Here is a 25,661-nt window from a genome sequence, read left to right on the forward strand (position 1 = left end):
TTTAGGGAGCATCCTCCATTCTACTGCATGCTGATCCAGCTGTCTTGCCTACCCTGGGCTGGGCACCCTGCCAAACCCTCAATGCAAAGAGCTCTTTCTCTCATTGGTTGGCCAGTCTTGTCTACCACAGGAAAGCAGACTGTCCTGCCCAAGACTCACTTACCTTTTTGATGTGTTTTAGGAAGTGGTAGCCCAAGGCTAGCTTCTTATAGGCCTCCCCAAACTTCTCATTCCAACCTTCCACAGCCTGCATGGCTGCCTGCTTTAGCCTCTGAGCTGCCTCCCGTGGGGGTGGCAGGGGATGCTCATTATCTGTGCCCAGTGTGAGCTCCAGGAATTCCTGGAAGTCAGAAACAAGCAGCACTCGGAACTGATGAGACCTGGTGAAGAGCTCATCCACGATCTGGAAGGCTGAGAGGCGGATCTCAGCATGGTCCTGGGTCAGCTGTGTCTTCAGCAGGTGGTAGGCGTGGCTCAGCTGCTCCTCGGAAGACCTAAGGGCACAAGTCAGCCTAACCAAGTGCTCACTCACGAAAGACAAATAAGCATCACTCTTTGTGTGGGGACACTACAGTTACAAGTGGCAGGGACTGTGCTTAGCACTCAATCTTTATTCTTCCCTTCTAAAGCTGAAAAGACATACCGGGCTCTAAACACCAACTGTGGCCCACTCCTGTCCTGTTTCTGTACTGCCCAGTGGCAAAGCATATGGCTAGCACGTGTGAGGTCCTCAGCTGGACCTCCAGCACTGCAAAGATACACTGTGGTTGAAACACATAAAAGAATACTTTTAAAAAAATATTTATTTATTTATTGTATATACAATATTCTGTCTGTGTGTATGCCTGCAGGCCAGAAGAGGGCACCAGACCCCATTACAGATGGTTGTGAGCCACCATGTAGTTGCTGGGAATTGAACTCAGGACCTTTGGAAGAGCAGGCAATGCTCTTAACCACTGAGCCATCTCTCCAACCCCAAAAGAATACTTTTTTAAAAAAAATATTTATTATGTATACATTCTGCCTCCATGTATGCCCACATGCCAGGGGAGGGCGCCAGACCTCTTTACAGATGGTTGTGAGCCACCATGTGGTTGCTGGGAATTGAACTCAGGACCTTTGGAAGAGCAGGCAATGCTCTTAACCGCTGAGCCATCTTTCCAGCCCCAAGAATACTTTTTGACATATGAACATTACATTAAGAATCAAACGTCAGAGGCTGCAGCGACGGCACAGTGGTTAAAAGCCCTACATGTTCTTCCAGAGGATCTGGATTTGATTTCTAGCAGTCACGTGGAGGCTTATGACCATCTCTAACTCTAGTTCTAGGAGATCCTACACACTCTTCAGGCCTCCCTGGGTAGTAGGCATGAACATGGTGCACAAATCTACATGCAGGCAAAACACCCATACATATAAAATAAAATAATTAAAAAAAATAAATGTCAATGAGTTTTGTTGAAACACAGCTACCCTGATGGTCCCCAGTTACAGACAGTTGTGAGCTGCTATGTGGGTGCTACGAATTGAACCCGGGCCCTCTGAAAGAACAGTCAAGTGCTTTGGAACTTTTTAGAGACTCTCAGAAGAAGCCTTTTTCCATCAAAGTAGGAAGAATTGTGCTTGTAGCAGGGACTTGCATTCCAATCTCAGGAACGGTAATGCAGGATATGATTGATGTGGGATGTGGGATATCCTTCTGTACACTGTGAATATATATTCCTCCTATTGGCTAATGAAGAACCTGTTCTGGCCTATGGCAGGATAGAATATAGCTAGGCAGAAAATCCAAGCAGAGAGGGAGAGAGAAGTGGGGTCAAGAGAAATGCCAGGGAGTCGCTGATAGAACATGATGCCAGAGCACCTAAGATAATGACAAGGTCACGTGGTGATATACAGACTATTAGAAACGGGTTAATTAACAAGTGAGAGGTAGCCAGTTATAGCCTAAGCCACCAGTCAAACAATTATAACCAGTTGCCGGGACCAGTGAGCTGAAGAGAAACCAGTCCAGTGGGTGCAGACGAGACAGACAGAAGTCTCCAGTTACACATGATCCCTGAAGAGACAACACTAGCTGGTTCCAACTCTAGTTAAGAATGGGAAACAGCCGGGCGATGGTGGCGCATGCCTTTAATCCTAGCACTCGGGAGGCAGAAGCAGGCGGATAACTGTGAGTTCAAGTCCAGCCTGGTCTACAAGAGCTAGTTCCAGGACAGGCTCCAAAACTACAGAGAAACCTTGTCTTGAAAAACCAAAATAAATAAATAAAAAATAAAAAAAGAATGAGAAACAGAAAAGCTGGAGCCTCACCTGCACCTGGAATTCCAGCGAGTGTGATGTGTGATGGATGGACTGGGGAACATCTGAATTCTTTGAGTCTCTTGAGGAGTCTACATACAAGTCAAAGGCAGGTATTTTTCTACCCCGAGAGGCTGCTTCTTGTCTCTCCTAAGATACATCCTCTGTTACCTTGGTTGCCCAGCTACAAAGTATCCTCAAGAACTGAAACTATGTTTGATTTTGTCAAAATTACTTAACAAGTGGATGTGCTTGCTGGGTATGTCTGGAGATCTTGAGTTAGATCCCTAGAACCGACATAAAGGCGGACAGAGAGAACCAACTCCACCAAGTCATCCTCTGGCTTCTACATGAGTGCAGTCATACCTGCATGCGCCTGTTTGCACATGTGCACTAACGTGTGCACACGTAGAAAAATAACACATTTCAAACATGCAGACAAAGAAATATATTAATCCTGAGAACCTAAAGAAAAAGAGACCAATATTTTACTGTAACATCTTCTGGTTTTAATATAGGCTGGCTGGGTGAGAGGTTTGGTCAGAAGATGGAAGGATCTATACTTGGTCCTCACTATTTGTACTCCTGACAAAAAGTAGAGGATCTAGGAAGAAAAAGAGGAAGTATACCAGTAGGTTATTTACTCAAACTCTCACCTCTGTGCATTCTGAGTGAACACCTCCCACATCAGGAACCCACTAACTGGGATCATACAACCCCAGCAGGGACCCACAGGTGTAGGCTGGTGACTGAAAGCCTCCTTGTAGGGAAGAAAAGTTAAGAAACCTGTTAACTATGATAAAACCAGAGAAGTTTCTCTGTGTCTGAGCGACTTCTCTATTGCTGTGATAAGACACCATGACAAAGGCCACTTAAAGAAGAAAGGGTTTAATTTGGGCTTAGAGTTTCAGAGGGTTAGAGTCCACAATGGTGGAGCAATAGCTGAAGGCTCACACCTTAAACCACAGGCAGGAGGCAGAGAGAGCTTGGAGATAGCAGGAGACTTTTGGAGCCTCAAAGCCTGTCCCAGTGACATACCTCCTCTAACAGTAGAAACTACTGAGATGCCTCAGGAAATTATTAATGTGGTGGGAAATGTTAAATATGGGGTTTGTTCTCTGAATATCCTGATTATTGGGTTTGTTTGTTTGCTTTTTGGTCAACTTAACACAAGCTAGAGTTATCTGGAAAAAAAACCACAACGTCTCCATTAGACTTCCTGAAGGCAAGTATGTGGGGGCATTTTCTTGATTAATATTGATATAGGAGGGCCTAGCCCACTGGGGGTGACCCACTCCTGGGCAGGTAGTCCTAAACTGTAAGGAAAGCAGGCTGAGCAAGCCAGTAAGCAGTACCCCTAAATGAATTCTGCTTCAGTTCCTTCCTCCTTTCTACTTCAAGTTCCTGCCCTGATTTCCCTCAGTGTGGAATGTGACCCGAGAGTTTTAAGACAAAATGAACCCTTTTCCCCTGCAAGTTGCTTCTTCTGATCATAATGTTTTTATGACAGCAATAGAAAAGTAACTGAACACAGCCTTAAGCAATAATCCAGGATCCCTTCCTAAATAAACCCGTGCATAACCAGGGTTGATGGGAATGCTCAAAAGTCAAAGGAACTATTGTTTCAGGTCCCAACCTTTGCAATTGCCCAAAACATGGTCAAATAACAAGCATACCACTGAGGTCCTCACCAAAAAGTCATGAACCTTCCTACATCCATAGGTTACTTCTTCAGCTAAACTATAACTGTGGATATCCAGATTACCTGTATGCTACACCAGCCACAGAATGCTCAGACACGAGCTCATTAAAGAAAGATATAAATGCCAAACGTGGAACATTTACACAATGAAGTACTACACAGCAGAGAAAATAACGACAGCTTGAATTTTGCAGGAAAATGGATGGAGCTAGAAAACATTATTTTGAGTGAGGTAACCCAGACACAGAAAGACAATTATCACATGTACTCAGTCATAAGTGGTTTGTAAACATAAAGCAAAGAAAACCAGCCATCAAACCACAATCCCAGAGAACTTAGACAACAATACGGGACGCTAAGAGAGACTGGAATCTGGTTTCTGGAATAAAGTTTGCTTCTGGTTTATTAGATTTTGGTGGTCTGTCTCCATCTTTGTGCAACCCCCCCCCCACCAACCAACAGACTATAACATGTAAGATGAAACAGACAATTCCTCTCCAAGTTACTTTTGGTCATGGTGTTTATCTCAGCAACAGAAAGCAAATGAGTTCAAGGCCATTGGCTGTAGGAATCATATTACTCTTGTTTGGGCATTGATTTTTAAGTCCTTTGTTTTCTAATTTTTGTCATCTAAGATACAGCAATTTCAGACTAAGCTGGAGAATCTGAATTCTCCTCCCCAGTCACTAGATAACAGCTTTGTGGTTTCTCTTACATGCCCTGAGATATGGAAGTAGTTATGGAAGCTTAGATGGTCATATTTTTAACTTAAAAGATTGTTGTTGTGTGTTTGACTCTTGAAGCATGCGTGGGTGCGCATTCCACCACACATGTGTAGAGACGGCAGGACAACAACTCTGTGGAGCGGGTTCTCTCCTTCCACCTCCTCTTGGGAGGAAGGATTAAGCTCAGGCTGCCAGGCTTGCAGAGGACTCACTAATATCTTAACAACCACCAGATTGCCATTCTTTAGCTTCCTTGCTTTCCCAAAGGATTCCTAAAACCATAGATATCAGGTGGAAAGTGAGACCCCAAAGACCTTCTACAAAGCTTACTAAACTAGAAACACACCCCCGGGGGATTTAAGATGCTAATGAGCATTGTCTTAGTTACTCTTCTAATGTTATGAAAAGACACCACAATCAAGGCGATTTACAGAAGAAAGAGCTTACTGGGGCTTACAGTTTCAGAGGGTGAGTCCATGATCATCATGGTGGGAAGTATGGTGGCAGGCAGGCAGGCATAGTGCTGGGGCAATAGCTGAGAGCTCCCATCTTGAGACAACATGAAACAACAGCAGAAAAAAAGCTAACTAGGAATGGTGTGGGCTTTTAAAATCTCAAAGCCCACCCCAGGGACACGCCTCCTCCAACAAGGCCACACCTCCTAATCCTTCCAGAACCATTTCACTAACTGGAGACCAAGCATTCAAATATATGAGCCATTCTCATTCAAACCACCACAGACAAGGAATGCATGTAGAAACACAACAGACAGAGCAGGGAACACTCACAATAAGATAACACAAGAGCTCTTTGTATTCCAGGGATATTTGAGATGCTAAACTCTCTCCCATCTCTAGCCAGCTTCCTCCTTGGAAGAGTATTCATTCTTAACAAATTTTCCTGCTTTACTTGCTACTATTCACATGTCTCTGTTCAAGTCTTTGTTCTGAGACAGAAAAACCTGGAACCCCTCCAGAGGTGTCCTCTAAAGCTCATTGTTAGCAGTACAGTCCCAGGTGCATGGCCCCCGCCTCTTCTACAGGAAACAGAAAGATGCTCACAGTCCTCTTTCTCTCTCCAACACCCTGTGTAAATCAGACAGAAGAGCTTTTCTGGGGTGTGCAGCAAAACCAGGCCTGGACTAGAAGCTTTGTCGAAATGTAAATATTCTAGCACTTTCTAAATAATCACTTAAGTTTTCTCCTTTTGTGACCAAGGCAATGAAGGAAGTGTGCTTCCTCACTAAATATGACTGCCTTCGGAGGCAAGGCAGGGTATTTTCATCTAATACAGATGGGAACAACAACCTTAAGGACAGGGAGAACACTGACGGCACATGCCTAAGATCCCAACCGAACACCTGGTAAGTGGAGGCAGAAGATCAGAAGTTCACAGCCAGCCTTAGCTACATTGTAAGAGGTCAACCTAGGCTACATAAGACTCTGTCTCAAATGAAAGGAAAAAGAAAGGGAGAGTAGAGGCAGGGGTAGTTCAGTGACACAGTTTGCCTAGCATGCTTGAAGCTCCTGAGTTCGTCCCTCGAGCTATATTTTACTGACATGCTATGATTGCTTCATAACATACAGAAATGATCAGAGGCGTCAAGTTTAGACCCATGCTACATTCTGGACTAACACACACTGGAGATTACAGCCCCGCAACTCTTTTTGTGGTTCTTTACAGTTTCTGACACAAGGTCTCACTATGTAGCCAATCCTGGCCGGGAACTCATGACCCTCCTGCCTCCACCTCCCAACAGGCAAGTGCTTCCATGCCCCAGTGGTTAGAAAACTGCTTTCCATGGTGAAGGCAGGAGGCGGCAGAGATGTACAAGAAGACAGAAGGGTTCAGTGTGAGTGCTCACTGGACCAGTTATTATACACGTTTAACCTAAATACATACTTGCAAATTTTCTTCAGTTCCTTCATTTTCTGAGCATTCAGTTGGGTTTCTCCTGACGTTGTGAGCTCCTCTATCAACTGTGAAAGTTTGTGATCCATATCTAGAAACGAGGGACCCGGAGATGCAGGGTTAACATCCAGTACTTCACAGTTTTGGTTTTAGCAACAAAGTTTACTGGGTCCCAACAAGTAGTGGGGACTATGGCAAGGGCCCTAGGGTATCTCTGTAGGACGTCCCCCAGGCGAAGGAGGCTAGTCAGCTCATTGCCACCGAAAGCCATCAAGACCTTTGACGGTAATAGCTAAGGTTCTGAAGATGACACTAACTCCGGCGGTCTACAGTCAGCTGTGTGGGAGTCGAAACCAAGCCGGTACTGGCTCTTAAATGGAAAATGTCACTAAATTATACTCAAACTGGCCTTCGCACGCTGGCCGCACAGGACACTCTCTCTGCTAGTGATAGCCTCTGGACCACTGCAGGGGCGACCGATCCGTCCCCGCGGGCCTCGGTGCGCCGCAGTCGCTGCCTGACCCTCCGCCTCAGGAAATCTAATCCCACTGTTCCTGGGCCGCTGTGACACAGATCGCCGGAAACGGCAGCTCCCTTCGTCCACCCTTTCCGGTGGAGGGAGATGCCTGTCACAGGCCCCAGAGCGCAGCAGCATAGATTCACGAAGGCCCGAGGCTCAGGAGCGGAAGTCAACGTGACGTGCGACGCGACCGCCCTTGTCCCGCCCCTCCCAGACAAGGCCCCCGCCAGTCTCCGTCATTTGCCCGGGTGGTCCCACAGCGCAGGCGCGAGGGCCCAGCAACGCGGTGACGCAGACGCGCCTCCAGGGGGCGGGATAGTTCTAGAACTACGCGCGAGAAAAAGGAGGCGCGAGGGCGCAGCAAGTTCTTAAAGGGGAGGTGGCACCCGGGCAGGAGTCTGAAACACAGGCGTAGAAAGAGGTTTTGATCGGGGCATCAGTTCCTTGGCCACCAGGAGGCTCGCATCTGCTAAGAAAGTTCAGAAGAGAGTCTGGGCGCAAGTCCGGTGGGGAGGGGTCGGCCCGCCTCCCTGACCGGGTCAGCTAGCTGTCCACCCCCAGGCCGGGCCATCGGAGGAGGCACAGTGCAAGGCTGCCTCGGGGTAGTGGTTGCAGTGATCGGATATTTTTAAGTGTCAGTTCTGTCTCAGCGTAGAATGATTTTAAAGGCTATGGCTCACGGCTAGAGCTGCTTGCTCCCTTCCGTACAGTTTCACCATGTCCAGGTCACTGGCTCTTGCCAACCTCCCCCTGCTTCAGTCTGCTGGCCAGCTCTCCGTTGAACAGATCCCGGCCACTGTCACTTCATCCTTCTCGCAACTCGCCGCTCTGCCTTTTGCAGTCAGCCCTTTCTCTGTTAGCTCCTGCTTCATCCAGCAAAGAAGTGGCATTCACGGGTCTTCCCTGTCTGCCCTACTTTGAGGCCCAGGTTCTCCACCCACAGAGCAATCAGCAAGTTTGTGTGTACTGAAGTGAGATCTTTTATTATTTATTTATTTATGTATCTATCTATCTATCTATCTATTTATTTATTTATTCTTTGACTATACTTATGGACTGTGTGCCTATTGCCCCACCCTGAATTTGGGCCAGTGACCCGAGTCAACTGGACTTTTCTTCTCACTTGTGTTCAGTATATGAGGACCTGGCAGCCCAACTTTAGAATGTGTTCAGCGTCTGAGCTCTTCCTACCGCCTCGTGGCCGCTGCTAGGTCCAGTCCCTGTATACTTGTGGGGTGATGATTGCGGCCTGCTGCTTCCCTACTTCACACGCTCACCTTACACAAAGGTATGTCACAGGTTTGCCGCCCCACTCCCCCCATGAAAAAGGATAAACTATCTTTAAGATGTTTTTATTACATTTATTTATTTTTATTATTTATTTATTGGGGAGGTTAGAAGGTGAGTCCTCTTGTGGAATCAGGACAACCTGTGGGAGCTCCTTCTCTCACCCCTCAAACTGAGTTGCCCAGCCTGGTGAAGTGCCTTCACCAGCTGAGCCATCTATGCGACCAGAATGTCTTTTAGGGCAGTAAAAGAAAAGCCGAGCCGGACGTATTCACATGTGCAACAAAGCATCCTTCCAAAGCTGAGCTTCCTCCAAACAGGAGCAAGCTGTTGCATGCCAGCATGCCAGCAGGAGTCCCTCTCAGAGAAGGAAATGATTCTAGATGCAGATGTCGAGTAACTGAAGAACTAACTGTAAATGATAAAGCTGATGAAATCTTTTCAAATTCCTTTTATAAGCCACAGTTCAATAGACTATGAAGTTTAATATTCAGGAAAAAATATGACCACAGTTACTCAAGTGACAAGGAGGGGAAAATGGTGGTATATAGTCCAAGAGTTGTGTTCTTACATAAATTGGTATACTACTTGGAGGTGCTTTCTGATAAATAAATGCCAGTCCGATACAACACCTAATGACATAGCAGACTTTTTTTTTTTTTTTTTTTTTTTTTTTTTCGAGACAGGGTTTCTCTGTGGCTTTGGAGCCTGTCCTGGAACTAGCTCTGTAGACCAGGCTGGTCTCGAACTCACAGAGATCCGCCTGCCTCTGCCTCCCGAGTGCTGGGATTAAAGGCGTGCGCCACCACTGCCCGGCCATAGCAGACTTTTGTTTAAGTATGCTATTATCACAAAACAATGTAACTGCCTAATATCCATTTCTCAGAATATGCCACTGCCATCAAATGAACCTTGAAGTAACAGTGAATTAGTGCACAAGGCTGGGAGTGTGGCTTACTGACAGAGCACTGACCCAGCATATCTGGGGCCCTAGATTTGATCCTACACACAAAACGGCACATCACTGCAAAGATAAAATGGGGTCAATTTAAAGTAAAATGAATACAGGTGAAAAAGACAGAACAAAGAACAGAGGAGACAAATAGGAAACAGCAAACAGTGGCCTTAAATCTAGCAGGAGAGTGACATGTCAGACAGGCCTGCTGGCACATGCCTTTAATCCCAGGACTCGACGTTAATTCTTACATTCAGCAGGCAAATGCAGGCGGATCTTTTTAAATCCAAGGCCAGATTGGTCTGTATAGTAAGCTCCACGACAGCCAGAGCTATTTAGGGAGACTGTTCAACAGCAACAACAACGTCTGGACGAGGGGCTCTTTTGGTCCTCAGGCCAACAACACACAGAGAGGTTGCTTACCCCAGCACTGAGATTTTCATTCAACAACTTATTTGCTTTTTTTTCTTCTTCACAGATAACCTTCACTCAGAGTGTTTAAATGTTGTTTTTGCTGTTCCCCTAGATGTTCTGCCACTCATAAGACACTCAGAGGCTAGCATTAAATAATGGGACCTTTATACAAAGGTTTGGCAGGAGCTCTGAAGCTTCACTGCCTTCCACTCAAAATAAGGGAGAATTGCTCTTGGGACTCAGCAACTATGAGGAAAGTAAACAAGCCAGCAAGGTCTAAAACAAAAAACAGAAAAACAGAACAATGCCGGCCGGTGGTGGCGCACACCTTTAATCCCAGCACTTAGGAGGCTGAGGCAGAGGCAGATGGATCTCTGTAAATTGGAGGCCAACCTGGTCTACAGAGTAAGTTCCAGGGCAGGTTCCAAAACTACATCAAGAAACCCCATCTCGGGAAAAAATAAAACCAACCCAAAACAAACAAGCAAGCAAAACCACCACATGCATCAGTTTTTCTGTCAAATTATTGAGTACAGCAGCATGGACTGGAGGCACCGTTCTGAAATCTATCCCTCCATGATCCTCCTAGCCTCCTCAGCCACACTTCCATGCTCAAAGCGCATGGGGGATGGAGGAGGCTGGAGAGGTGGCTCAGCAATTAAGGGCACTTGCTTCTCTTGCAGAAAACCTGGGTTCAGTTCCAACCTAACACCTACATAGGAATCGTGGCTCACAGGTGTAACTCCAGCTTCAAGGGATCTGATCCCCTTTCCTGGCTCCAATTTACTCAAATACTTAATTCTCCAATGGTTGTGTGCAAGGTGCACTCCAGCTGTATTACCCTTCCTGTTTTGTTTTTAATTTTTTAATATTTTGTTACATGCACGTACGTGCGCCATGTGTGACCTGATGCCCTACGTTAGAAGGTATTGGATTCTCTGGAACTGGAGGCACAGATGGTTGTAAGATACCATGTGGGTGATGGGAACCAAACCTGGATGCTCTGCAAGAGCAACAAGTGCTTTGTTTGCTTTTTTGTTTTTCAAAATAGGGTTTCTCTGTATAACAGCCCTAACTTTCCTGGAACTAGCCCTTGTAGACCAGGCTGGCCTTGAACTCAGAGATCCGCCTGCCTCTGCCCCCCAAGTGCTGGTGTAACAAGTGCTCTTAAGCACTGAGTCATCTCTTTAGCCCCCATCGCCAGATTTTCTTTTTATTTAATTTTATTTTATGTACATTGGCCTTGAGGGTTTCAGATGCCCTGGAACTGGAGTTACAGATAGTTGTGAGCTGGCATGTGGTTGCTGGGAATTGAACCCAGATCCTCTGGAAAAGCAGTCACTGCTCTTAACTGCCGAGCCATCTCTCCAGTCCCATGTTGTTTTCTTAGAGGGGGGAGGGATATACAGAGTGGGTAAGCTTAGTCTTTTTGGAGTGCTGCTTTACCTCTGTGCCCATCTGCTGCTGCTGTTTGTTCCTGCTGCTTTTAGGTTTTGCCATAAACTAAAGTGCACTTGGTCCCAGTATCCACTAAGGCCCCAGTTTTGCTTATTAGTAGGGTCCAAGCAACATGTAATTCAATGTGGGGCCTCGGGTCACCATACAAGGAGGTCACCTGCAGGCAACATTGACCATCATGTTAAGGGTACAGTGGAGATTTCCATTTTGTGAGAGCTCCTACTTCCACAGCAGTGGGAATGCACTGGAGGAGCGATACACAAAGTTATTCTCTAGTTTCCAGGCCTGTGCACACACACCCATACACACATAAAACTGCGGCGGTTTAAATGAGAATGGCCCTCATTTGAATGGTCTCCACTTGGAACTGTTCAGGATGGATCAGGAGTGGCCTTTTTGGAAGAGGTGTCACTGGGGGTGGGTTTAGTTATCTTATCTGCCTCGTGGCTGTCCTGCACAGCTGCCTGCTGCCATGCTTTCCACCATGATGGTCATGGACTCTAATGCTCTGGAGCCGAGTCCTCAAATTAAACTTTTTTCTATAGGCTGCCTCCATGTCTTATCATAGCAGTAAAAGCAACCAAGACACAAACCTTGGAAGTCACCATCTTTATTTTGTCCTACTATCTATTCCCGCCCTAATCAGAGGCTAGCATGCATGTCCTTCCCATGTGTCATCCCTCCCTCAAGGCAGATAGCTCAGCTTGAGCTGTATGTCTTATCACCCAAGGAAGGAGTCCTACAGCTGCCACTACAGCAGGACATGTGAACTTATACCACACCAAGAAAGCCAAGGCACCAGCAGACCAGAGACTGAATGCCATTAAGTCCAGCTTGGTGAACCAATGTGTTTATTTGGATTACTTCCAGAACATGGACCAAGAAATTCCCCATGCAACTTATAAGCAGCAATAACACCCTTACTCCCATATCTGTTTACCCTGTATAATCTTTGAGAGGGGAAAAGCCAAGAGAATGTTAACATGTTTAATTGCAGGAAGGCCATGTGCAGGGATGACAATGGCCATACTGACCCAAAGGACAGCTACCTTGCAGGAAAGGACAGAAAAAAAGTTCTGACATCATTCCGTTACCACCTGTCACTGGTACCATGGGTAGAAGTGGAAGGCCCAGACAGGCTGTGGCTCCAGTTTAGAGGTGTCAACTGGTGCTAGGTCAGAGAGACCCCCAAACAGAGTAGCTCCTGAGAGCACTAGAAAGCAGTAGGTACCACAGGCAAAGCCTACTCCTACCACTGTTTGAACTGAGGTACATGTGTTTGGCTCTGCTGGCAGAACTGAGTGATGTGGTCAATGTAGCTGCCATGCAGGGAGAGTCAGAATGGAGGGAAGTGAAAAAGTGTATACAATGTCCTGAATATAGGGAAGCAAAGAGAACACTCAGGACCCCTGCTTGCTGTTGTCTACAGCTTGAACCCTTGCCCCAACAGTGGCTCCTAAGATCTCAGGAACAGACAACAAGAATTGCTATCAAGATCCACTTTGGTTCTTCAGAAAACCTGCAATGCTCCAGCTCCAGGTGGGCGCTGGCTAGGCCGGCAGGAGCCAGTTGTTACCTTAGGCCTCTTAATATTTATGCCCTCATTCCTCAGAAGAGCCCCTTGGAGGTTAGCAGGCTAAGTTGTATATAGTAGACCAGCAGTGTGCCGAGTCCCTTTACTGTAGTGATAGGGCAAACCCAGGTCCTATATAGGTACTGTATAGCTTACTGGTTGGCAGGGTGAGCGGAAGAGACCGGAGGTCTTAGAAATACCTCACACAAAAAATGAGAAATAGAAAGCTATTTTATTAACACGCTTTACATTTACAGTTAATTAGCTAATCAACATCAACATGCAAAAATAAGCGCTAGATACAAACCTCTACAATATGGTTTTGTGTGAATTACAATGGTTCATCTGTTTTGAAAACCCGTCAGTACTTACTTTAGCTCAACTATCAGTTTCTGTAATGAAAAGCATTTACACTCTAGGACTACGGAACCACCTGGCAAGGCCTCTGCAGAAACTCGGTCCAGTGGCTTTCCCGTGAATACATTCTCAAAGCAGGAGATAAGGCGGTGCTGGAGGTGAGATACTGAACCTGTACACAGACACAGCCCCAGACACCCTGGCCATGTAGGCGGAGCCTCCTCAAGTAGCAGCCCAGGCGTGTACAGTGCATGGTGCTTTGGCAGCAGCTAGACAGTGAAGTCAGGAAAGGCCTTGGCACCACGTCACAAGTCACTGCAGCCAACCTGGTGTGGCCAACATCTTGCCCAGGCTGTGACCAACAGGAGTTGGCAAAGGACCAGCCTGTTCCTCAAGCTCCCCTGAGTCCCATCAACTAGCAAAAGGAAGGAAGGAAATGGAGAAACACAGGGAAATAACCGATGAACCAATTCCTACTTCTGAGATGCTCTGGATTTCCTTGGTGTTCAGGTCACACTGTAGAGAATGTTTCCTCTGAGAGGTGCAAGAACTTGCAGAGGCATCAGTCGACTTATGTTACAAAATCCTACCAATCAAACGCTGTTCTCAAGCACAGACTTATTAAATCTCACTTCCTCTTTTCCTAAGAGTATTTGTCGTTGCTCACTGATCTTTGGTCGCAAGAAACAAATGCCGAGGCAGGCTGGGGTCGGGGTTATGGGTCAGGGTAGGAGGGTATGGCTCCCACCCACCACAGCCTCAGGCCAAAAGCGTGCACGTGGCAACGCAAGGCCTACATGATGTATACTTTCTCAGCTTGGGAGAAGTGGAAGACTTCTTTGGTTCTTGGGCAAACAACTTTATCATCTTGACGGATAGAAAGCAGAGACTGAAAAAACAAGACCAGAGTTAGGCATTAAAATGAGAAAATCCAGCACAGAAAAGATCTGAATTAGGGCCCATCCCCCAAAATAAGCTACCATAGATTAATCAGCTAATTTTATAGTTTTTAACTTTTATAAGTATTTTGCCTGCATGTATGTATACATGTGTGCCTGATGCTTCTGAAAGTCAGCAAAGGGTGTCAGATCCTGTGGAACTTGTTATGGACAGCTGTGAGTTACCATGCAGATGTTTGGAACCAAACCCGGGTTCTCTACGAGAATAACACATGCTCTTAACTACTGAGCTATCTCTTCAGCTTCAAGCCATCTAATGTTACAAAGACACTTGAATGCACACCTGTCAAAGAAACCTGAAGTTGTTCAAATGTAATGTTACCCCAACCCTGGTTCCCCCTTCCCCTCCACACAGCTGCCTTGCCCAGCCCAACCTAGCCCGCAGCCCTCCTCATCCCGGCCCCTCACATTGTAGCCATAGACATAGCCATTAGGCAGCATCATGGGTGGGTTGTTCTCATTCATCACGTCACCAGAGATCTTGCAGACCAGGCGGGAGTTGGCACAGTGAGCCATGGGCAGGGGCTGCGCCAGTTTGTTCAGAGAGCGGCTGCACACAGGGCAGTCGGGGCTCTTGGAGCTGCCATCCTCCTTGTAGCACTGTCTGTACACACGGTTAAGGAAAGGCTGTACCAACAAGGCAGGCATGTTGTGACCACTACTGTCTACACACAGGGCATCCTTATGGTCATAGGGACACCACGCAGAAAACAAAGAAGGCTCAAGGTGAAAAAAATGCTATACTATTCAATAACAATGGTTACCAACACCTGACTTAAGACAAGCCACTAGCATGGCCAAGCAGTGGAACCATGCACCTTTGCTGGCACCTCACCCAAGTGTGAGACAGGATTTTCTGGTGACTGTCAGGAGATGTCAGGCAAACACATGCTTGTTCTCCAGTGTCCACCAGAGATGGTGAGAAGGATGGGCCTTGAGCCTCAGCTTGGAGCATAACACAACACACACCAGCTGTGACCCCAAACAGCCACTACTTTGCGGGACAGCCAGTCACACACAGAATGGGGTTGGCTACATGTAGCAATCAGGTTAGGCATATAAGGGACAGGTTCAACCAGAGAGGTAGGGTTTAGCCAAACAATAGATACAAGTCATCCACATGTAAGTAAGCAACTCACCTGAGGGGGCAGGGACAGACCCACAAGAGATGAGGGTCAAATACATGTGGGAAGGTCAGCCACACAAAGGACAAGAATCTACATCTACCATAGGGGATGGTCCATCACAGGAAGGAATAGGTCAGCCACACAAGAGGGGCCATACAAGGGTTTAGTATGTCAGATATAAGCAAGAAGGGATCAGCCTTTCTTGTCCTTCCTAAGAAGAGAGGATAACTTGCCAGAGCCATGACCACTATGAATCAAGCTGGCTAGACAACCAGGGCTCAGGACTTAAGGACTCTTGGGAAGTCAGTATCATGTGCATGGCAATATTTGAGATGCAAAAGCCACAAAGAGTAGATAGACCAAGAAAAGACCAAGCTGCGGGTCCTATGCCCTCTCAACCTTTACCCCAAAGGACAAGGTGGAGCAAAAAGGATACGGTGTCTTTATTGCCGAGAGCCCAGCCTGCAGGGTGAGGGTGAAGACGGAGCTGTTTCCTAGCTGGTGCAGTCGGTAGTTGTCATATCGAAACTGCTGGATCAGCATCCGCCACCGGGCTGGGTCCAGAAGGTCCTGAAAAACAATGTGGAAATGCTGGGACCCTCCCTTGGCAGTTACTGGGAGGCCCAGACAATACAGATGCTCCAGTAGCCATTGCAGGCCCCTGCTGGCTTAATATTCCAGAATACTCCCTGGTGTGTATCCTGTGGTCTTGCAACTATAAACAGAATCACAGAATAAAACTGAAGCTCAGAACTACGTCTGGCTAATGCGTGTGTGTGTCTTAGACACACATAAGGAATGCACACGCACAAGAGCACAAGATGTGAAGCCTCACTGTCACCAGGGATACCACACACTTCCCTTCCACCTTTTTATAGAAACATGGCTTTCAGTATTGTTCTATAAAAGCAGTCTACAGAGGAGTATGCCCAGTCTGGGACGCTCTCATAGAAGGGATGGTATCGGGCCAGATCACCACTTTCCTCTGAAGGAAGCTTCCTCCCTGCCTTCCTCACTAGTGCCCTGGTTTTTTCCTCCTTGATTTATAAAAGCCATTCTTTCAGTTCTTTTTATAGCTTGCTGTACCCTTAAATGCCTGACTGCCCCCAAGACAAAGGTTTTCAGTATGATCTTGGTCTTTCTCTTTCAGGTCACTAAATTTCTGTCACTGACAGGACTTGATAAGCTATTCTTGTTACCCCATGAGGAGGCTTTCTCCCTTGTGCGCATTGGTGGGACAGCAGGTATGTTCCACCCCTCCCTGTACTAAGAGGTCTTGCATCAGAGAGATGGTTCATCTTCTAACTCAGATGCCTTAGGCCCAAACCAAACCTCCAATGCAGTGAAAAGAAATTTACAACATCAGTTTAAAAAATGAGTTTAGACATTCCTGACACTCTGGTCTGATGGCATTTCAGTACATGATGCTCCATTCCTCAAAGCTGGGTGGGTTTACTAGGGTTCAGAGCAAATCCAGTAGCTTCAAAACGGCACCAACTGGGTCTACTCAGGCATGCTGGCACTGTGCGTGAGGCTGCAGGGCAGACACAAAAGCCTCTGACAAAAGCCAGTCTCAAAGTATAGAACTCTATGAGCCAAGCCTGTACCTAATGCCTTCAGAGGTCTTGGCTTGGTGAGGCTATACTCAAAAGAGGTAAACAGGCTGCTCACTCAGGGCTAGGCACAGATACCCTGACATGGGCTGAAGTTTGTACAAAGCTGTCTGAGCAATGGAACATGATCCTCTCCCAGACCTCCCTCACCACAGGCTAGAGAACAGGGGGTTGAAAACAAGAGGCCTGCACCAAGGGAAAAGATCAGGCACAGCCCAGGAAGGGCAAGAACACCAACATGACCAGACTCTAATGCCCTTTAGACCCAGAACTCTGGCCTTATAAAAACAGCAAGGAGGCGAGGGAGAGCAGAGCAGGAGACAGGCTGTGGATATGGCAAAAGACTACGGGAAGAGAGCACCAAGGAGGTGTGGCAGGGAGTGAAGACCCCAGAGCTTCCAGGTTGAAACCTCCTCACCTTTGCCCCAAACTTTGCATCGGCTGGATGGAATAAAGCAAGAGAAGCACAGCTGGGTAGGACAGGCTATGAGGTGTGAGGAAGGGACAATGGATGGGCCCTCAGGAGCTGGCTAGCACCCTCTAATCCATCCAAGGACCAGTAGAAACCTAGATGCCAGGGTCATGAACATTACCTTATATGGGGAGATGTGTGTATCTGGAGGGAAGGCCAACATGCCCATGACCTGGCGAACCTCATCCAGCTGGCTCCCTTCAGCCTGACTGAAGTGCTTTCTTGCATGTCTGAAAAACAACATTTCGGCACATTTAAGTTTGTATTCCCAGATTTTCAATAATTAATCACTTAGACAATCAATTTAACTCAGGTTAAAAGACGACTTGTGAGAGTTGGGTATTTCCTTCTACCATGTGGATCTCAGAGGTTACACTAAGGTTGCCAGGCTGAGAGGCAAGTGCCTTCCTTTACCTGCTAAGCCAACTCTCTGAGCCCCAGAACTCCAACTGAAAGGATCTAGACTAGCAGGTCCTTCATAATCTGGCATAAAGGAATCCCATCCCAGATGTGCTGGGCAGGGCCTGAGGGGTCAAGATATCAGAAAATGGGTTCAATTAGTGCTAGAATTATTGTCTGAGCCTTCAAGTAGTTCCATTTGCCCTGAGTGCTTACCTCAGGCCCAGGGACTTGAGTCCAACATCTTTAATTCTAAGTTGTTTGGAGCAACTGGGGCCCACAGATGGACTCCAAGGCTTGTCTAGCCCATCATGTACAAGCAAACACACACTGTGGGCTTTCACATGTGATACACATGGCTGTCTCAGGACTGGGCCAAAAAAAATATACCTGGAAGGGCTGGGCAGCCAGGAGGAGTATGGAACTTTCCTCCGCTGGCCACTAGCCCTTAAGATGTAAAGCTTCATATCTTCCCACAAGGCCTCACTCACTGTCATAGCCTCTATACCCTGAGTCCCTCCTGCAGAACCAGTCCCTTTAACCAGTGGCCAGTGACACAGCAGAACCCCTAGAATCAAGTCACCATGTAGGTCAGCCCTATGCTAAGTCAGGAAAAAAGAGATAGAAAGTCCTGGGAACCTGAGGCAGCCTTGGGGTAAGAATGGGTATGTATGGTTAAATAGAGGATAAAATTAGCAGACAATGTCACCAAGCAGTCACCAGGAAGTAGCAAGATGGCCACAAAGCCAGAGGAAGTGGGAGGTATGCCTAGGTTAAGGATACAACCAACTACTCACATAGCTTCCCACTCAACAGAAGCAGTGAGTCGAGACCAATACCAGGTGTAGGACTCTGACATCCTAATCCCAGGGGAAAAGAACCAATTTTGCTTTAATGAGTATCTCCAACAGTAAAAGAAAAACAAAACAGAGTTTGGCTTTTTATTGTCTCCCAAGAGCTATAGGTTGAAAGCTTGGCTGTCAGCTATGGCATGATTTGAGATACCAAAGTTTAGAAGGTGCAGCCCACTGGAGGAAGTTAGGTCACTTGGGTGTGTTCTTCAAGGGATAGTGCACACTGGCCCCTTGCCACTGTGTTTCCTGGTTGCTGTGAATTAAGCGGCTGTCTTCACTATATACTTCTGCCATCATACAGGTGCCCCACAGTGAGATAAGTGACAGAAGACAGAGTGAAAATGAACCTTTTCACCTTTGAAGTTGTTTGCCTCAAGAATACATCACAGTGGTAAAACTGGCAACTGGCGTACAGCAACACCAAATTTTTCTTTGCAAACATAAATGTGAGATACCCAGAGACTGACACACCTGAACCAACCAGCCAGTCCCCAGTCTGAGGAGAGTGACAATCCCTGTAACATTGTAGTTGACACAGGTCAAGCCTCAAGTCTCAGGCACCAGGCACAGTGCCCCTCCCAAAACTCCGGGTTGCTCAGGAAGTTGAGGACTAGGCAGCAAAATGTTTTTTTTTTTTTTTTGAGATAGGGTCTTACTATATGTAACCCTGGCTAGCCTAGAACTTGTTATGTAGACGAGGCTGTCCCCAAATTCACAAGGATCCACTTGCCTCTGTCTTCTAAGTACTAGGATTGGAAGCATATACCACCACTCCTGGCATGACCAGGGCTCTTATAAAAGAAATGAGAAGAGGAGAAATTAACTTAATGGTAGAGCACTTGTCTACAGCTCACGGGTTAGAAAGAAGGGAAACCAACTGACAGGTCCATTCTGCTTTGACTAAAGGTCAGAGAGTTGGTTATTGTTAACAGTTCAGAAAACAGGTGTGGCTAATAGCCAGACCTAGTATTTCAGGTTTTAAAAAGTAGATCTGTTTCTACTTCAAATAAAAGTCTAAGGATCCAACTAGATTCCTACTCCCTTCAAGAAATAACAATGGATTCCACACAGGGAGTGGTTTACCTACAGAATGTTGTGGTCTTGGGTGTGAGCGTTAACTTGTCCTGTTTTGGCCAACAGAACGTTTAACTAAGAATGCAGCTCGCAGTCCTTCAACTGATCTGTTCATTCCTTGTCTCATGTTAATGCAGGTTTTTTTTTGTTTTGTTTTTTCTATCTTACTCCTTCCTTTTGGAGTTGGGGTATTTAAGAAATGGGAACTAAATGCAGGCGATTTTTCAGCATTCACCGGAACTCCCTCCTGATGCTATATTCTGTGTTCTTTTTTATCTTATTTTTCTAATCCCTGCCAATCAATGGAGGGCATACACATGTAGGCATCTCATGTTTTCCTTTTACAATGTATGAGTTAAGGTGAAGTGAAAGCAGCTAGTAAGGTCCACAGCTCTATCATACCTATCTTCACATTCCCACGCTCCCAAGGAATAGCAGTCCTGGGCTCACTAAAAGCTAAGTCTGGGCTGGACCAACAGGACTCTGCTCCCAACCCAGGCTTCTCTGGTGGGACATGTCACTGCTGAGTCTCAACGCTGCATCACAGACAGACACCTTCTGGAAGATATATTCCTTCAGTGCCTATGCTGGGAGATGCCACCAGCTCAGAACATGTCTAGGGAGCAGCAGGCCATGTTTTTCACTGTTTCAGTGTTCCTCCCTGCTCACACTCGAGGACTAACTGGGCAGGAGCCTTGGCAAAGCTAGAATTGGAAAACCCCAGCTACAGGCACTGACCAGACGCCTGGTAGGCACCAGGAAGGCTTTACAAAGCTTACTGAAAGCAAGTGGTTCAAGGAAAGGAGTAGAAACTGGCACATGGTACTCTTCGTAACACTCCAGGCAAAAAAGGGCGAGTCTTATGCTGGACTGCTAGAGAGCCACTAGGGACCTCCCAAGTAGAAGCACACGTCCTCTTAGGGCAGAGATAGACCCCGGAAGCTCAGCTATGTCTGTAGAAAGCCCTAAGGTATACTTCCTGATGCAAGCATGCTTTAAGATGGCCACGAAGAAAACACCAGACCAAGGAAGTGTGAACTGACCAAGGAACAGCCCCTTGAGGCAAACCTGTTACTTAAAGTTCATGATTATGTCCCAGGTGGAGAAGATGGGCCCCAGAGCCTTGATCACAGGTTTACATAGGTGGTTGGGACGCCAATCTAGCTTACTTGACAACTATGAGGGTCTGAAATGCTACATGAAATTGTCTGTGGAGCAGGGGACTTCAATCCCTGGCTTAGAACACAAAAATGTAGCTGGCATGTAGGACTGAAGCCATCAGATGAGAAGTGCCCCAACATGTGTTTCCTTCTCCAGCACTCTGACTACGAGGACAGGGAAAGAGCAACAGCAACCGAGTGTCCTGTCCTAATGAATAGAACCTTGTGTATGGCCTCTTACCTCACAGCATCCAGGCGTTTGTTCTGCCGAACAAGTTCAATGAACTCCTGAATCCTGAGGCTGAACTCCAGGCAGCTCTGAGGGCAAAGACAGACAGGGTTAGGTGTCACCTGTCAGCAGTGAGATGGCCTAGGCGCCCGGGCACCAGGATCTACAGGTCCCACAGATTCTATCATCAAAACTCAGGGCCTCCCATGGGCACTGAGAAGCAATGCTATGGCCAGAGTCTCTATTCTAATGGACAACAGTCCTCTTCCAGTAGGACTAATGCATTAGTCAGATGGTGAGTTCAATACCCGAAGGCAGTCATGTGGCATCTGTATGGGCAGCAGACAGGGATTGTTTTAGCTCCCAGAGTACACGGGGTAAAGTTAAGTGACTGGATGAGGAAATCCTGCCAACTCCCTAGAGAGTTTTCCAGGTCCCCTACAGTCAAGATCCTATTGTCTATGAATACCATAAAGCAATTCTTCCTCCATTCTTCCTCTAGCTGGGCATGGTGGCGCACACTTTTAATCCCAGCATTCAGGAGGCAGAGACAGGCAGATCCCTGTGAATTAAAGACCACCTGGTCTACATAGTGAGTAGTTCAGGACAGCCAGAGCTATGTAAAGAGACCTTGTCTTAAAGTTTCCTCTCTACCACCTCCACCAGGCTTCAACTCAGCACACTTCTTGTCTGTACTGTAAGCCATGCTGCCCGAGCTGGCGGTTGCTCTGTAAAAATGTCCACAAGTTGTTTTATCTAAGACTGATAATCTGGTAGAAGGGAACAGTGCCAAGTGGGTATGAGGTAGCAAGAAGGTGGAACCTCAAAGGTGCTGACACGGAACACTAAGACAACAACAGAAGATGGAAAGCTGAAAAGATGACCAGGAGGCAGAAACGGGGATAGTACAAAGGCCCTAGGAGAGAAGGAAAAAAATATCTGGAGCAATAAGTCCAAGGAAGCTAATGTTCCTGTCAAGACTCAAAGGTCCAGGCTGGGGGATCAGGAGACCAGAGAATGGGTGCATCCATAAATGCAGAAGCTTTAAGATTTGCAGTTGTAAGGAAGATCTGAGAGCAGCACCACAACGGCTCTTGGGGACAGCACAGGGTATGCTGGTAGATGCCATCTACATAGAAGCTCAAAGCTGACTCTAAAACCAGCACTACAATCCAATGCAGGCAGAAGTTCCTGTGACTGGAGGCTAGCCAGTAGGAATATTAATCACCTTACACAGAAAGCACCTTTCTTTGCAAGTAATAATCTAAAGATCCCCAGGCAACGAGCACCGGACAGTGGAACACTTGCCCAGCATGTACAAAGCCACCTGTAAAACCAGCACCTAGGAGGCTGAGGCCTCAGTAAATTTGAGGTTAGCCTGAGGCAATGTCCTCCTAAAAGATACTCAAAACCTTCAGCATAGCTTCAGGACACATAAAACACTTCCTAACAGAAAGCAGTAATGAGGATATGAAAAACTAGTCTAAGACTATTCATCATAGGTCACCGATTTCAGAGAATCCATATTACAACAGCACAGACTTCACATGGCAAATAAATCATTCCTGAACATCTACGACTTAACTCAATTCTCCAGTGCCACATCCTTTCCCACCTAGCCTCCTCTATGTACCCAATCCCCATGCCCCATTTCAATGTAATTTCAGCAAAGCATACTCCATCTCCAGCTGCTTTGACTCTATTCCACCAACACAGTGTAACCACAGCCTGACAATTCTGTGCAGGAAGATGACAGAGATATCCACTCCCGTGCCCAGGCTGAGGGTCAAGCAGGCTGGAAACAGTACATTTCAAGCCAGAGCAGGTGCTGTCCTGACTGAGTGATGGGTGGCAGGCTTATCAGGAAAAGACAGGGTACTCAAGGCTCCCTAGGAGCAGCCTGGCCCCACTGAAGAAGAGATACATGTGAGTGCTCTGCTCCCTTTAAAACCAGGAAACAAAGCAGGACTGAAAGGTGAACCTGCACATTAGAGTCCCATTAAGTTGCAGAGTAACACTGTTCCTCCTATAGTTGGGCACCAGGAGGATGTTTAACAGCAGAATGAGACCACTGTACAGGTATTAAAGGAAAAGCAGTACCCCTCCTCCCAACCCTGACAGGGTTTCTCCATGTAACAGTTCTGGCTGTCCTGTAGACAGCTTTGCAGACTCACTTTGTAGACTAGGCTGGCCTTAAATTCAAATTCAGAGATCTACCTGCCTCTGCCTCCTGAGTGCTAGGATCAAAAGTGTGCACCACACCACAGCTCAGTGGAAAGTTTTGTTTCATAACGCATATACCTTAAGTCTGCCTTTATTATTTAGGAGCAATATTCCCTAACAATTAACTTTCAAATACCTTACCAATATACAAAGTGCCATTTGTCATGCAAATTAAGCCTCCAGACCTAAATCTAAAACACGTATCTACCAAGTCATATAGTGAAATGACGGGCCACCCTGTTCACTCTACAGCAGCTGGAGACTCTGAATTTACCATTCTGTGTGACTTCTAGACAAAAGGCTTCCAGGTTGTTCTTTCAGTGTCCTGTCTAGTCTAGAGACCAAAGCTAATTTACAGATCTTATCTTGGTGCCCTGTTATATTTCTAATTTAGTGAAACTGCATCTGAGATGTTTCTTTTTCCATCCAGATCAGTGTGTCTGATTTGTGGGACTTCAGTGCAGTGTGGCTCCTCCACTATTTCTCCGATAGGAGGAGAGAGCATGTGTTCATGTGCTCATTCGAATTATACAGATAGTATAATGTGATGTGATGGGCAACCCTATCACTAGGCACCTTCACAGTGTGTTTATGGACACCCCTAACATTCCCTTCTATCTCACTGCTTAGGCACTAAGGTAATGTTTACCAGTTCAGCACTCAATCAGCACCTCAATTTCTCAGGCTCTGCCTACCCAGAGTGTCCACCCCCGGTCCACATAGTAAATTCAACAAGTTTGTAGACACACTGCCTAGAGAGGTCAAAGCTTGTGAGATCACTTCATGAAAGATAAAGGCCCAGTGTTTTCTGTGGGAGGGAGTGAAGGTGGAAACTGAGTAGGTCAGACTATTATGTAACGAACCATTCTGGCTTTCCTTTGGGGGTTTCTGTACCGAGATCCTCACCGGTGGTTCCACTCTTTTGTTCCATCTTCATCTCATGCTCACTCTGGCAGTCCTGAGTGGCAGAGTGTCACTCTTGGCTGGTTACTACATGACCCCAACAAACTCAACCCAATGGATTAAAGCAGCAGTCTAGAATACAGCTCCTCTGGTGGAAGCAGGGGCTACTAATGAAAACTAACACATTTCTGCTACAAAGCCCTAAGACGATAATTTTCAGTGAGCAGGTTTAAGGTCTGTGGTCTGTGTTTCACTTTGAAAGAATGTTTTAAAAGTACAAAGTGTACATTCAGTAGAACATCACACCCCAGAGTTGTGTAGCCCCTATCTAAGTGGGGAACCCACAGCTGTCTCAACTTATAAGTGCAGTGGGCATGAACCAAACCAACACAAGAGGCAGGGTTTTTACCTAAAGGTAAAGCACCAACACCCAAACACCTTGAACCCCACCTTACATCCAACAACTCGATCTTACAAACCATCACCAAATCAAAAGGTTGCAAGCAGGTGAGGGCATGATGGTCCTGGAGAGGAGGCACAGCTACTCAACTTTGGCCTCTCTTTCAATAGAGACCCATCCTCACCACAAGTCCAACTGGGAAAGCCCACATACCTTCATCTTCCGGAGTCGGGACTTGTTATCATGGCACCAGGCAAGGCAGGTGGCTGTCTCACGCCTCTCCAAGGATTCTTCTACTTCTTTGGCTGTCAGGAACATCTCGATATTCACAAGGTCCTTAGAGGAAGGGGCAACTCAGATCACAAAATGCCTGTGGCCTACAAGCAGGGGTAACTGATTTCTACCCTCTTCACCCCAGCCTCCCAACCAGAGTTTTGGCTTGGCCCTACTGCACCCCTGCCTCCGGTTCCTGTCTAGGGCACTGCTCAGAGAGTACGCAGGGAATAGATTCCAGGAGCAGAATGGTCTGTGATGATTGGGAAGCTTACATGTGGCAGATGCCTACTGGTTAGGGGAACCAGACCCATCCTGTTGTAATAAAGAAAGATCAACAAGGATCATAACCAGACTATTATAGATAGCACAGGGTACAGGCACTCTGTGGTTAACCTTGTCAATTTGATGAGATTTAGAATCACCATGGAAATTAATCTCAGCATATTTGTAAGGGACCACCTAGCTTAGGTAAATTTTAAAGGTAGGAAGATTCATGGTAAATGTGGGTTGTACTATTCCAGGGGCCACAAGTATCAAGTCTGAAAACAGAGAATGCAAACTGAGTACCAGTAATCATCTCTACTTCCTAACTATGTACACACACAAACAGCTGCCTCCTGCTTCTGTTGCCATGCCTTCTCTGGCATGATGGACTATCTCCTGTAACTCTCAAATTAAACCTTTCTTAAGTTACTTATACCCCAAACAAACCACAAACCAGTGTACAACCTTCTTCAAGCCCTCACCATAGGGCACAATGCCTCCACAG

The 25,661-nt window shown here is 46.6% G+C and overlaps 2 protein-coding genes across 3 annotated transcripts in view; both read right to left on the minus strand.

Annotated features, from left to right (window-relative positions):
* Window positions 1-7,349, minus strand: part of Uvssa (UV stimulated scaffold protein A) — a 38,949-nt gene extending 31,600 nt beyond the window's left edge. Inside the window, exons 1-3 of the mRNA XM_075943983.1 lie at window positions 7,049-7,349; window positions 6,631-6,730; window positions 164-494 (exon numbers count right to left, since the gene is read on the minus strand). Coding sequence (XP_075800098.1) covers window positions 164-494; window positions 6,631-6,728 — 429 coding nt within the window. The 5' untranslated portion in view covers window positions 6,729-6,730; window positions 7,049-7,349. The remainder of the gene's footprint in view (window positions 1-163; window positions 495-6,630; window positions 6,731-7,048) is intronic.
* A 5,707-nt stretch (window positions 7,350-13,056) lies between these two features.
* The window catches only part of Maea (macrophage erythroblast attacher, E3 ubiquitin ligase), a 38,495-nt gene continuing 25,890 nt past the window's right edge, over window positions 13,057-25,661 (minus strand). For both annotated transcript variants that reach the window (XM_075943985.1, XM_075943986.1), the window contains exons 4-9: window positions 24,830-24,952; window positions 21,103-21,179; window positions 17,496-17,604; window positions 15,726-15,859; window positions 14,571-14,766; window positions 13,057-14,092 (exon numbers count right to left, since the gene is read on the minus strand). In XM_075943985.1, coding sequence (XP_075800100.1) covers window positions 13,997-14,092; window positions 14,571-14,766; window positions 15,726-15,859; window positions 17,496-17,604; window positions 21,103-21,179; window positions 24,830-24,952 — 735 coding nt within the window. In that variant the 3' untranslated portion in view covers window positions 13,057-13,996. The remainder of the gene's footprint in view (window positions 14,093-14,570; window positions 14,767-15,725; window positions 15,860-17,495; window positions 17,605-21,102; window positions 21,180-24,829; window positions 24,953-25,661) is intronic.

The sequence above is a fragment of the Microtus pennsylvanicus genome, chromosome 12 (genome assembly GCF_037038515.1).
Source record: "Microtus pennsylvanicus isolate mMicPen1 chromosome 12, mMicPen1.hap1, whole genome shotgun sequence".
Taxonomy (NCBI): Eukaryota; Metazoa; Chordata; class Mammalia; order Rodentia; family Cricetidae; genus Microtus; species Microtus pennsylvanicus.